The sequence below is a fragment of the Pinus tabuliformis genome, chromosome 2_1 (genome assembly GCF_031772625.1).
Source record: "Pinus tabuliformis cultivar Carrire ecotype Pingquan chromosome 2_1, CPIR1, whole genome shotgun sequence".
Classification (NCBI taxonomy): Eukaryota; Viridiplantae; Streptophyta; class Pinopsida; order Pinales; family Pinaceae; genus Pinus; species Pinus tabuliformis.
Window position 1 is genome coordinate 610,384,699 of NC_142299.1, and position 13,498 is coordinate 610,398,196.

At 38.8% G+C, this 13,498-nt stretch overlaps 1 protein-coding gene across 1 annotated transcript; it reads left to right on the plus strand.

Annotated features, from left to right (window-relative positions):
• The first annotated feature begins 921 nt into the window (after positions 1-921).
• LOC149201986 (uncharacterized) lies at positions 922-1,875 on the plus strand. Its single transcript, XM_089401429.1, has one exon. It carries the CDS (start codon positions 922-924, stop codon positions 1,873-1,875), a length of 954 nt encoding a protein of 317 aa, XP_089257555.1.
• Positions 1,876-13,498: the final 11,623 nt, after the last annotated feature.

Here is a 13,498-nt window from a genome sequence, read left to right on the forward strand (position 1 = left end):
GCAGTTCTTCAATCCATCCTGGTTTTCATGTTATCAACCCTTCTAGCTCCCAAAGGAGTCTTAGAAAAAATCAGAAATATTCAAAGAGATTTTCTGTGGGGTAAGGAGGAAACAAGGAAGAAATGGGCCCTGGTTTCCTGGGAAAAAATATGCAAACCCAAAAGCCATGGGGGTCTAGGCTTAGATGATCAGGAGATTCTAAATAAAGTACTAGGAGCCAAGCTTTGGTGGTGATGGGTGCAAGAGCCAAGAGCCCTTTGGGCAAGGGTCTGGAAAGAAAAATATGCCAGCTCTTGGCACACTAATAATCTCATCAGAATGTCGGGAGATATAAGGGGCTCTCTCATCTAGAACAAGGCTTGGGAGAATAGAAATATAGTGCAACAACACAGTTTCTGGGAAATCAGAGATGGTGAGCAAGCACTCTTTTGGGAGGAAAAATGGCAACAAGAATCGGTGTTGTTAAAGGAGGACTTCATAAGTCTCAAACAAGAAACAGATTCCCAAGGATTGATCAAAGTTAAAGATTTCTGGAACATCCCTTAGGGCTAGGACAAGTGGAGAAACTGGAGTAACATTGATTGTAGAAATAACAGCCTCATAACAACAAAAGCAGAAGCACTAAGAAGCATTTTAAAATAGAGGATGATCATGGTCACAGAGGGGTAGGATCAATTGAGATGGGGTAACAACAACAAAGGCACCTTCAATCTCAAAGAGGCAAAGTATATTCTCCTAGGGCTGGAGTCCTGTGTTCTAGAAAAATCTTGGAGGCAACTCTGGTCTCACCAAGGATGGATGAAAATCAAGCTCTTTATGTGGCTGGTGCACCATAAGAAAATTTTGACTTGGGACAATATTAGAAAAAGGGGCATCTTGGGGCCTTCTAAATGTCAGCTTTGTGAAGAGCAAGAGGAGACTATGGAGCACATCCTCAACTACTGCTCTTACACCACCTGGTTGTGGAATTCCTTCTCTAACATTTTCCAACAATCAGACAGGGACAGAGAGAGCATCACAAACACCCTAAATAATTGGAGGAGGAGCTTTTCGGAGAATGAGGCGATTAATCGGGCATGGGCTTTCACACCAGGATTCATTATCTGGAATGTGTGGAAAGAAAGAAATAAGAGAATCTTTAAGGATGAAAAAGCCAACCCTCAGAAGCTATATGATTTGATTCTAAAGCAGATAAGGGAAACAGTCAGCACCACAGTGCACAATATCCCAGAGACTCCTCCCTCAACAATGGAGTTGAGAACACTCAGACTGCTGGGATTGCACAAGATCATTCCGCAAGGGCTTGGAAAAAATAAAACGACAATGAATACAGAGAAAGATTGTTGGCAGCCTCCTTCGAAAAACTACCTGAAATTCAATATTGATGGAGCCTCCAAAGGTAATCCCAGAGTAGCTGGGTTTGGAGGAGTTTTAAGGAATGAAGAGGGAAGAATCATATTAATCTTCCATAGCCATTTAGGTAAAGCAACCAATAACATGGCGGAACTAATGGCGATGGAGCAGGGCCTAGAGATTCTGATTAAAAATCGTAGCTCAAATGTCATTATAGAGGCAGACTCTGAAATCACCATCAACTCTGTTAAAAGAATCAGCTGTGGATCCAAACCAGAGAAAGTCTCAAATCATTGGAGACTAATCCAGGTTTATCAAAGGATTCAAGCTCACCTTCAAGGTTTGGGATCTGTTAGTTTCAATCATGTGCGCAGAAATGCTAACAAGCTTGCGGACATTCTAGCCAACCAAGGGGTGAACAATGAAGATTGCAAGATGGTGAAGAAGTGGCAAGATTTGCCCCAGAATCATTTAACGGTTCTTTGTTATAACCAAGCGGCAGAGGACATTCAGGTGGTCTAACATAGTGGGAGGGTTTCTTGTAGAGGTGAAGTGTCCCCAGCCAATGATTCCTCGACCTCTTGATTTTCCCTTTGGGTGCCATTGGTTCGCGGATGGTTTTGAGACAATTCTTTTCGCCTCTTCAGATCATTCTCCGGTTATGGGTCCTTCGTTAGAGTGGAAGTGGCGGGAGAGCTGTTCCTTCAGTTATCAGATCAGTTTTCCCTGCCGGTTTTGTGTGGAGAGCCTGGCTGGTTTCGTTCTTTTGGGGCAAACAGGTAAAAGAATGGCCCTGGTGGATAATGGCGGTTGGTTTATCTCTTCTTCTATAATCCTCAGTGTTTGGCACAAGTTTTCCCCAATCTAGGAAAATGCTTTAGTGAATAATCGTCGGCAGTGGAGCTGGGGGCTTCCACATCCTAATTCCTATGGTCAGGCGAATATTCAGCAGGTGGAGCGGTATTCAGGAGTTCGCATCGCTTTCCATCAGAAAGTGGTTTCGGAGTATGGGCAGCGATTCCATATAAAGAGTGACATGTGGTGGTGGGACAGATTCGAAAACCACCCTCACTGCGCCTTAAAGTTTGGTGCCTTATGGCTATGCGATATCAAGCACAACCGTCCTTTTTTTTTCTAAGCCATCCGACGGTCTGGAGGGATTGAGCAGTTTTGTGGCGCGGAAGTGGTTTTCGTGGCCCCAACAGGTGGGAAGTGGTTTTCCCCATTCGGAAGTGATCACAATCGTTGAGCTCCATGTGGCGGTGGGGTCGGGAGGAAAACCACCCTCATCGCGAGTTATCTTCCGTGCTTGTTGGCCGGTCCGATTTTAATATACACCGTCGGCTGGCTCTTGGGGTTTCAACGGTTCAGATCACCCGTGCAGGTTTGTGGTCCCGGGTGTACAGGCAAGCAACTCTTCAGTACGTTTTTGGACCGTTTTGTCTAACCCGAGAGGTCGAATCATAGTTTGAGATCTCGGGCGTTGGAGCCACCTTTTCTTGTCAACCGCTTTGAGTTTTTACGAATCCATGTCTAAACTCATTTATTTTTCTTCTTTAGAAAGGTTTAGTTTGATGGTTGGAAGCAAGGAAAAGTTTTGCTTTAGTGTTTTTTCCTTAGTCAACGACCTTGAGGGTTGTGTTGTAACTCTATGTACTATATTTCTTGATTAATGAATGGGAAGGTCCGACTCTTGCATTAGCAAAAAAAAAACACCATACCACCGCAATGATGTTTGAAACTTTTGATCCAAGCAATCTCTATCTTCGTCATGGCATCTGAGTTCACCTTTAATTCAGCCCCTACTAGGGACAATGGATAATCAATATAATGAAGATATATATGATATTTAGTATCAGTGAAGGATTGGGTCAATGGATTGTGACTAAATACAAAGAAATGATTTTGTCTTTCTTAGTTCTCGAAAAGAATGTCATCAGATTCTGAACTTATTCTTAATACTCATAAGGTTCGTTTGGGATCTCTATCTTTCTTGTTCAAGATAACCAAATTTGGTAGTAGCAATATAATTTTCCTTTAAATTAGTTTATAGGTTAATGCACATTTATTCAATATATACAACTATCATACATTTAGATAGAAATGTAAATTTGTAAATAATGTAATTAAATTTTTTATAGCATTTTTTTTTAAGAATGTGTAAGTTTGTTTTGGTTTGTGAGGGAGTATTGAAATAATATGATGTAAGTTATTAAAAAAATATTTATTAAGAGGTGTTATTGGTAGGAATTGAATTTGGAAAGGAGAATAATATATATATATAAATTTAAAATAACATTTTTTTAGATTATTTAAAGTACATCCAATTAAAAAATTATTAAATAAAGAAATTATTAAAATAAAAAATTCTACAAAATTAAGCCTACACTATTTTAGTATTGGAAAACCCTCAAACAAACAACCATAACAATTAAGCACAATGATCTTCCTAAATCATTGTAGTACTCATTGACAAGTGGCTAGGAGATAGAGTTTCACATATAATGTGTTATATCTTTTAAATGTTTTTGTTGTCGTCACATATTCATGAAAACCATGCGGTAGATTGCACCATTGGGGTGCATATATATGACAACTAACCATAGGGTGGATTGCACCATTGGGGTGCATATATATGACAACTAACCATGGGGTGGATTGCACCCTCGGGTGCATATATATGACAACTAATTATTTGTGTTACTAGATCTTCATTACGGTTACGTAATCCAGTAATCACATAGCTAAAGGCAAGCTATAGCTTTTGTGCACAACAAGAAGTTTTTTTAAAATGGACATACTATAATTTAAGATTTGTTGTTTTGAATTTGAAAATGTGAAAACCATTGTTTAAAATTTCGTGTTTTGAACTTGCAATATTGAATTTCAAGGATAAAAGTTGTTAATACATTAACAAAATCTTGAAATTTACTAAATCACAAATATCTATTAGTATTTACTTACAAACTATTAATAGTAAACATATCTTTTTTTTAATTAAAAAAAACAAACAATTTTTTAATACAAACGCACAAACCTATATACATAAAATTCATTAAATACAAATTTAATACAAACACACAAACCTATATGCATAAAATTCATTAAATACAAATTTAAATGCACAAAACTATATGCACTTTTATACATTGAATCAAAAGATTATGTCATGATGATTATCATAGAGTGGGACTAGCACCAGAAACAAGAAGTCTTGAGAACCGTCCCTGATGACCAAGATTGGGAGACCTATAAAAGAAACTAGAAACCCACGTGGCAGCTCCGAAGTACAAAGGTGCTAGATGCCAACCTTCAGCCGCATATCGACCTCCAACACTTTATTCCAGAAAGAAAAGTTTACCCTAAAGGAGGAAAGTGGATTCATGATATGATATATGATAAAGCAAGACGAGATGGTGATCTTGCATGACAGGCTTTGGAACAAGATTTTCATGACACTGCCACTATCTGGTGCCATGGTGGACGCAACACCGGAATGTATGAAAGGTATGTCTGCATATATAGGACAAGAGATCTCTGGAATGAGCCAGGCCATGTTTGAACTCAACCAGCTGCTAGATGGCCAAGAAATGATCCCAGGATCATATTTCCAGATGCAGTGTACAACTTTGCAGACTACAAGCAGCTCTGGTGGGAATTTCTCAACCTCGACGACAAGGTCGAAACCTACTATACCAGACTCAGATTCAGTGCCATTGGTCATTTCCAAGGATATCAGCAATGCAAATGGTTTAGAGACTGGTGGACTGACTATGGAATAAACAGAACTGCCATGGATCCTGTAGAACATGAAAAATATTGCAAAAATCTTTGTAGACCATGTATTGAGCAATGTAGTACAGACTGTAATCACCCTATTTATAACACTGTTAAACAAATGACTGAAGGTGAATGGTCAGTATACAAGTCATCTCCATATAATAATTCCCTTGAAGAATATATGAGAGAACACATGGAATGGCTTGTATTAACCAAAGTCCAGTATCAGATTGTACTAGGGAAGCCGATGATTGTCCGCAGGATCTACACAAAAGCCTGGGACACAATGTAGTATAAAAGGGACAGATTCCCTGATCTTACTATTTTCTGATGTAATAATGAGTACCAGTGACAAGGGCTTAATTGTGACCAGATTTCTCGTGAGATTTGTTGTACCAAAGCATTCACAGTGTAAATAATTTACGGTATATATTTTCTCGTGGGCTTTTATGAAAAGCATCCACTTTTTTATCTTCCGTAAGATTTACTTTTGTTATCTTCCGTAAGATTTATTTTTCCAGACATGAATCTATGATCAAATGTCACTTTGGCATTACCCGAAAGCAACTATTCCATCCATCGGACTGGAATCTTTGTGCGGACGTTGCCCTAGCACTATCTGAGAGTAATAATTCCATCCACCTTTAGGTCAGTTCACGAATGACCTACAGTGATGTTTGTCCCCCCTCACTTCCTATATAAGGAGGGTAAGGCCCATTACAAAGGCATTCACATTTGGAGTCAGTTAGAGTCTTTGTGTGTTTTGAGTCGAGTGCCTCTCCTGCTCTGCATCTGCGGACATTCTGTCTGATCTGCTTGCAACACGAGAAGAACTCAAGTCCTTAGGTGATTTGGGAGCCTGCGCATCAGTGTGCTCGGCACTGGTGAGAACCTAAAGTGGCCGAATCATTTAGAAAGTCGTCTAGTCTGTAAATGAGTTGTGTCATATTCTGAGGCAGAGCCTATCTATCGCCAGGTAGCCTTCGGTAATGCTTGTTCCTTGAGAATGGCATAAAGTCCGATAAATGCGAAGATAGTCTATCTCTGTAAAGAATCTCTTTGTAATAAGTTTATCCATTCTGAAATAAAATGAGTACACCATTCTGCATCTGAATACCTTGTCTGTGCTTTAGCATTGTCTGCGATGGTAGTAGTTGTTTTTGTGCTTTCATCCAAAGTTCGCAGGAAGTTCGCCAAAGGAACGAAGAGACGCCAAGGCCGTTGTTAGTTGAGGAAGTCGTTGTTGAGGCCATAAGAGCGTGGAAGTTCAGAGTAGGTTCACCACTGGTTCACCAGGAGTTGGCAATGAAGGCCGAACGAAGAGACGCAACGAGTAGCAAGCTCGTGACAGGAGCCCTTGCTTAAAATTGGTATCAGAGCTAGTAACGTCTGGTTCTTAAGGTTGGTATTCAAAAATGAAAGTACTCATTTAAGAATGGAATCTTTCAGAAAGTCTATTTCCTTTCAAGAACTTGAAGAGAGAGATTCACAGGCTGAGGAAAACCCATTAAGGGAAATGTTTGCTAGTAGCTCCAGTAGAGTTTTAAATTCTGCTGAACTTGCTTATGAAGAATCCCAGCCATTAGCCCGATGGGAACTACCCCAAATAGCTCCCTCAGAAGTGTATAGTGACCTTTCTACTTTTCATTTAATAGCAGCCACTAGAATAAGCATTAAAGAGTCTGTAAGCTAGATCCAGGAGAATTCAGATAATATACAGACTGTATCTCTGTTAAAACCCAAAGAATTACAGGCAGAGGCAAAGAGGTTAAAGAAAAATTATTTTCACTTAGGATGTATCTGAGTAGGGATCAATGCCTTAACCCACAAAGGCCTAAATACTTATGTGCTTGCTACTGTCAAGGATATGACCCACAACAAATATACAGATTCCCTAATAGGCAGGATTGTTGCTCCTCTATCAGATGGCCCAATCTACTTTGACTGTTATCGTAATTTCTTTGTGTATACCTTTGACGAGACCATAGATCATATTTTGCAATTGCAAATTCAAACAACTGGTTTCGACATGAAGAAGAAGAGAAATAATATCGCCATCCAGACCAAGGGTTGTTTCCGTCACACCAATACCCTTTGGCCGGCCATCCGCCATACACCCAGCAGAGACTCAAAGTCAAGTACAGTGGTCCTCACTGATGCCAAAAATAAAAAGATTGAGCATCAGACCATCATATGGGAAGACTTGACATTTCCATAACACTGGGTTGTGAATAATCCTAAGCCTCTTATTCCTAAAGCTATTACCTCCGCTGATATTACAAAAAATCAGTCTTCTGCAGTTATCTCATTTCCCAGAAGATCTACCATTGACCGAAGAAGAATAGAGTTAGCCTGTAAACAATCCAAGTATTACAGAGATCCTTCCACTGTAGATACAGCTTGTTCCTCTTCATCTTTTTGTAAACATAATTCTTTGTATGAATTAGCCCAGCTTGTAAATTATTCTTCTTTAGAAGTCAAATGCCCAGATTGTCAAGAATTTGTTAATCTGCTTACTGTGGTTGAGTCTAACCTCCATTCAAATCATAACCTCAGAACTGGAATCGCTCCTCCTACTACATCTGTAAATTCATGCCCAAATCTCAAATGCACAGATATTCCTTTCCCACATGAATCAGATCCGGATCATGTGCTCATGATGCATGAACTTACTACTCTCGAAGGAGAAGATATAAGGCTAACAGAGATGATGTGTTTAATGAGACCAGCCAAACCCAGATATGGTTTGGGATACCTTGAGCAGGCAAATGGCCTGATTCCAGATTGCAGATTTTTCCCTGTTCCTTCTGACAGTAAAAAGCCCGTAGTAATGGAAATGCATAAGTTCTTCTCACTTATGGATGGATGCTTGAAATCCGAGATTAGTGCCCAATGGATGAAAGCCATGCTAAATTGGGATCTGTACACTAATCCTCAAGCAGATGGGTTCGATCAGAACTATACTCCTGCAGAGAAGAAACAGTTTGCTGACAATTGGAAGCATTATATGGAGATGAATAGCACTTGGATATCTTTTTATTCATGGAAAGATAATATTGCTCCCTTGAATGTCTTTACCGGTTCAACCAGCACCTCAGCAAGCAAGCATGCTTGGACTGCGCTTGATGGATCAAAAATTGAAACCGCTACGGCCTTTCCTCCTTACAAAGGATTTGTCATAGGATAAAACACAAATGCAGCCAAAGCCATCCCTTTAGTCCAGAAAGATGACAATGCCTTGGGCATTGATGGAAGGATTCAGAAAGCCAGTGAACAGCTTAACTGGACAAATACTATAGTAAAAGGCTTGGAAATGAATGTTGCAAAATAAATGGAAGTTACGAAACAAATTGATATTGTCCAAGTATCATTAAATGATGTAAATAAATGTTTGAACAATGTACAGTTTGAAACTAGCATGATTCGTTCTTATGCTAGAGAGTCATTGAACAAAATAGAAGTAGTAGAAGAAAAGTTAGTTGGTAATTTAGACACAACTAAACAAATTATATCTGGTTTAACTGGCAAAGTTGAAAAGATAAGTCTGTCTAAAATTGAGAAACCAGTTCCAAACTCCTTTCTTGTAAAAAGAAGCATAAGAATACAGGACCCTGTGAAATCTGTAGACAGGTTTCCTGCATTATTTCCTAAAGAAGTAGCCATGTCTTCATCAGATACTGAGGCTACAAATAAAATCACAATTGCATCCTTGTTTAAGGATGAAGAAGCAGAAAAAGGGAAAGAACAGACAAACCAGATCTTTCCCATATATGAACCTCTTGAACATAGGTTCAACAAATATCCTGCACCTGACATAGAAGGCAAAGGAAAACTTCCTGAAGCACACACCTTTTTCCCTGATTCCCACAGAGAGTGGAATATAGATAACATGAGTATAGGCCAAATAAGGCAGATGATTGATATCATGTATACAAAATATAAGCTCATGTGTCTGCGAAGGAAATCTGAAATTGATGCTTGTAGGACAATTATTCAATGTTTTACAGGGACACTCCTCAGGTGGTGGGAGACAGAATCATCTCCAAATCTCATAGAAACAATGGAAGCAGAAGTGCTAAAATATGAGAAAGGAGATGTGATACATAATACTGATGGCACAATTATCAGCAACATTATAGGGGCACTTACATCAATGATCTTGGAACATTGGTGTGAAAGTGAAATAGAGATCGCTGATAAAAATGAGGTCATTCTGATGAATTTAAAGTGTCACAAAATGACTCAATATGATGACTTCCACAGGGATTGGATGCAGAGGATATATGAAGTCAAAGACTCAAAGAACCTGTTATGGAAACAGGTATATCTTGCAGCTCTGCCATCTAAATTTGTTGATTATATAAGAATGCAGGAAGTCTTTCAATTACCCTTTGAGTCATATACATGGGGAGAGATCTATTCTCTCATTACAAAGACACTGGTCAGTCTATGCACTAGCTCAAAGGTAAATCAGTCTCTGTAAAAGCTTTCCAGACTATCTAACAGAAAATCCATATGCAGTAAATATGGATTAACATTGGATGATCCTTTGGTAAAGAAAAGGAAGGCTAAGAAAAGAGCCAAAAGAGAGTTTAAAGAAACTTTCTACAAAAACCGAAGAAATTATCCAAAGTCCAAAGGCAGATATTCAAAGCCGAGGTGAGGCCAAGCCTCTGGAACAAAAAGAGGGTATTATAAATATGTTCCCAAAATGCATTATTACAATCCCTTTGATATCCATCTGCATACTCATAAGCAAGACAGATGGAATACAATTACTTGTTGGCTATGTGGGAAAATTGGACACACTTCCTCTCGATGTCCAGAGGGTGAAGCATCAAAACTAAACAAGGGAAAGAAGTCCCAAATCTTTTCCCAAAGAAACAAACAAGTAAAGCAAGAAGGAAGAAGACAAATTGTGTGCATGAAATGTGGTTCTCATGCTCACAGCACAGAACACTGGCCGAATGTCGCCATCAGAGAAATTTCTCAGCAGCACCAAATAGAAGAGTATTCTTATGATTCTTTCAGTTATTCATCTGCAGAAGAAATTCATGCTCATATGGGCCAATGTTCAGATTCATATTCTTCAAACTGTTTATGTTCTGATTCTAAAGAATGTGCTTGCCATGTTCAGTATATTTCTGATTCTGAATATTTCAGCGACTCAAGTGAAGAAGAAGGAGAAAAGACTAAGCCCCTGAAAGAAAAAGTCCTTATGGCCATGACAGAAGAAGAAGAACTGAAGATTTTGTCACAAATTCATGCCATGGAGGAAGGAGAGATGAAAAATCGGCTGACGAAAGCTTTTATGGATCAGCTAAAAGAAAAAGCTTCAAACAACTCAGGTAAGAAATCTCTTTTTGTTGATGCATCATATGAGAAAAATACAAAATCATTTCAGAGGCATCAGTAGAAGCCTGATAGAGTAAGGTCCCTTACTTTAGGAGAAGTCAGTCGATAAATTCATATCCTCAAGATTGAAATTTCTGCATTAAAAGCTCAAATGGCAGAATTACAGAAAGGGAAACAGATGGCAAAAGAAGAAGATAATAATCAGCCATGGCATACTGCTTCTCATAGCAGTAATCAAGAAGTTCAAATTGCTGAAGGAATGAAGGATCCAAATTTTGGGTTCAGGGATATGAGGTTACTTACTATCTCCTATTAGCAACATCATGTTCTGGTAAATATCTGTATAAAAGGGCAAATGTTTGAAATGGTTGCTCTTATTGATTTTGGAGCAGATATTAACATTTTAAATATGAAAAATATCCCAGCAAAATATTGGGTGACTGCAGAAAGAGAAGTGGTGGGATTGGGTAATAACAATTTTAGATATGAAGTACCCAAAGCATCTGTTTGCTTTGATAGCCACTGTGTTTATTTCAAGTTTGTAGTAGCTGACATTCCAGTAGATTGCATACTTGGTAATATCTTTCTTGCAGCAGTAGAACCTCATGGGTCACTCAGACTCAAAGGAGGCAAAGCTGGATATTTTATTTCTATCCCCACTTCAAAAGGGACAAGAAAGAAAATTGAACTTCCATATATCTCCAATCCTAGAATTTCTACAATGGTACATACTGTGCAAAATCTGGATAAGACCGAAGCTAGATTGTCGGATCTAAAAGATCCGAAATCTACTTTGAAGATCGAAGAACAGCTTAAATCGCCCCAGATCAAGACTAGAATTGGAGAATTGAAGAAAAAATTAGAAGAATATTTCTGCCCAGAAGAACCCAATGCATTCTGGCATAGGAAGCAGCACACAGTCAAGCTCCCTTACAAAGAAGGATACACTGGTAAGCCTTGTAAGAGCAGAGCCATTCCAATGAGTAAAGAATACAGAGATCTTTTCCAGAAAGAAATTTAGCAGCTCCTTAGTAGAGGACTAATCAGAGAATCCGATAGTCCCTGGAACTGTTATGGGTTCTATGTAAATAAAAGAGCTGAACAAATTAGAGGCATCCCAAGACTAGTTATCAATTATAAGCCTCTCAATTCAGTCCTAGCTGATGACACCTATCCGATCCCACACAAAGGAGACTTAATCAGAAGGATAGTAGGTGCCAAGATTTTTTCCAAATTTGACCTGAAAGTGGGATTTTGGCAAGTGGCCATTGCTGAGAAAGATAAGTTTAAAATTGCCTTCAGCATAGCAGTAGGACATTATGAATGGAACGTTATGCCTTTTGGACTCAAGAATGCTCCATCAAAATTTCAAAAGATAATGGATGGTATTTTTAAGCCATATTTTGATTGGCTGATTGTATATATTGATAATGTATTAATATTTTCTAAGAACATCTAGGAACATTTTAAACATGTAAATATTTTTAAGAATTTGGTTAAGCAGTTCAGAGTAGGTTCACCACTGGTTCACCAGGAGTTGGCAATCAAGGCCGAATGAAGAGACGCAGCAAGTAGCAAGCTCGTGACAGGAGCCCCTGCTTAAAATTGGTATCAGAGCCAGTAACATCTGGTTCTTAAGGTTGGTATTCAAAACCGAAAGTACTCATTTAAGAATGGAATCTTTCAGAAAGTCTATTTCCTTTCGAGAACTTGAAGAGACAGATTCATAGGCTGAGGAAAACCCATTAAGGGAAATGTTTGCTAGTAGCTCCAGTAGAGTTTTAAATTCTGCTGAACTTGCTTATGAAGAATCCTAGCCATCAGTCTGATGGGAACTACCCCAAATAGCTCCCTCAGAAGCGTATAGTGACATTTGTGCTTTTCATTTAATAGTAGCCACTAGAATAAGCATTAAAGAGTCTGTAAGCCAGATCCAGGAGAATTCAGATAATATACAGACTATATCTCTATTAAAACCCAAAGAATTACAGGCAAAGGCAAAGAGGTTAAAGACAAATTATTTGCACTTAGGATGTATCTGAGTAGGGATCAATGCCTTAACCCACAATGGCCTAAATACTTATGTGCTTGCTACTGTCAGGGATATGACGCACAACAAATATACAAATTCCCTAATAGGTGGTATTGTTGCTCCTCTATCAGATGGCCCAGTTTATTTTGACTGTTACCCTAATTTCTCTGTGTATACCTTTGATGAGACCATAGATCAAATTCTGCAATTGCAGATTCAAACAACTGGTTTCAACATGAAGAAGAAGAGAAATAATATCGCCATCCAGACCAAGGGTTGTTTCCGTCACACCAATACCCTTTGGCCAGCCATCCGCCATACACCCAGCAAAGACTCAAAGTCAAGTACAGTGGTCCTCACTGATGCCAAAATCAAAAAATTGAGAATCAGACCATCAGATGGGAAGACTTGACATTTCCAGAACACTAGGTTGTGAATAATCCTAAGCCTCTTATTCCTAAAGCTATTACCTTGGCTGATATTATAGAAAATCAGTCTTCTCCAGTTATCTCATTTCCCAGAAGATCTACCATTGACCGGAGAAGAATAGAGTTAGCCTGTAAACAATCCAAGTATTACAGAGATCCTTCCACTGTAGATACAGCTTGTTCCTCTTCATCTTTTTGTAAATATAATTCTTTGTATGAATTAGCCTAGCTTGTAAATTATTCTTCTTTATAAGTCAAATGCCCAGATTGTCAAGAATTTGTTAATTTGCTTACTCTGGTTGAGTCTAACCTCCATTCAAATCATAACCCCAGAACTGGAATCGCTCCTCCTACTGCATCTGTAAATTCATGCCCAAATCCCAAATGCACAGATATTCCTTTCTCACATGAATCAGATCCAGATCATGTGCACATGATGCATGAACTTACTACTCTCGAAGGAGAAGATATAAGGCTAACAGAGATGATGTGTTTAATGAGACCAACCAAACCCAGATATGGTTTGGGATACCTTGAGCAGGAAAATGGC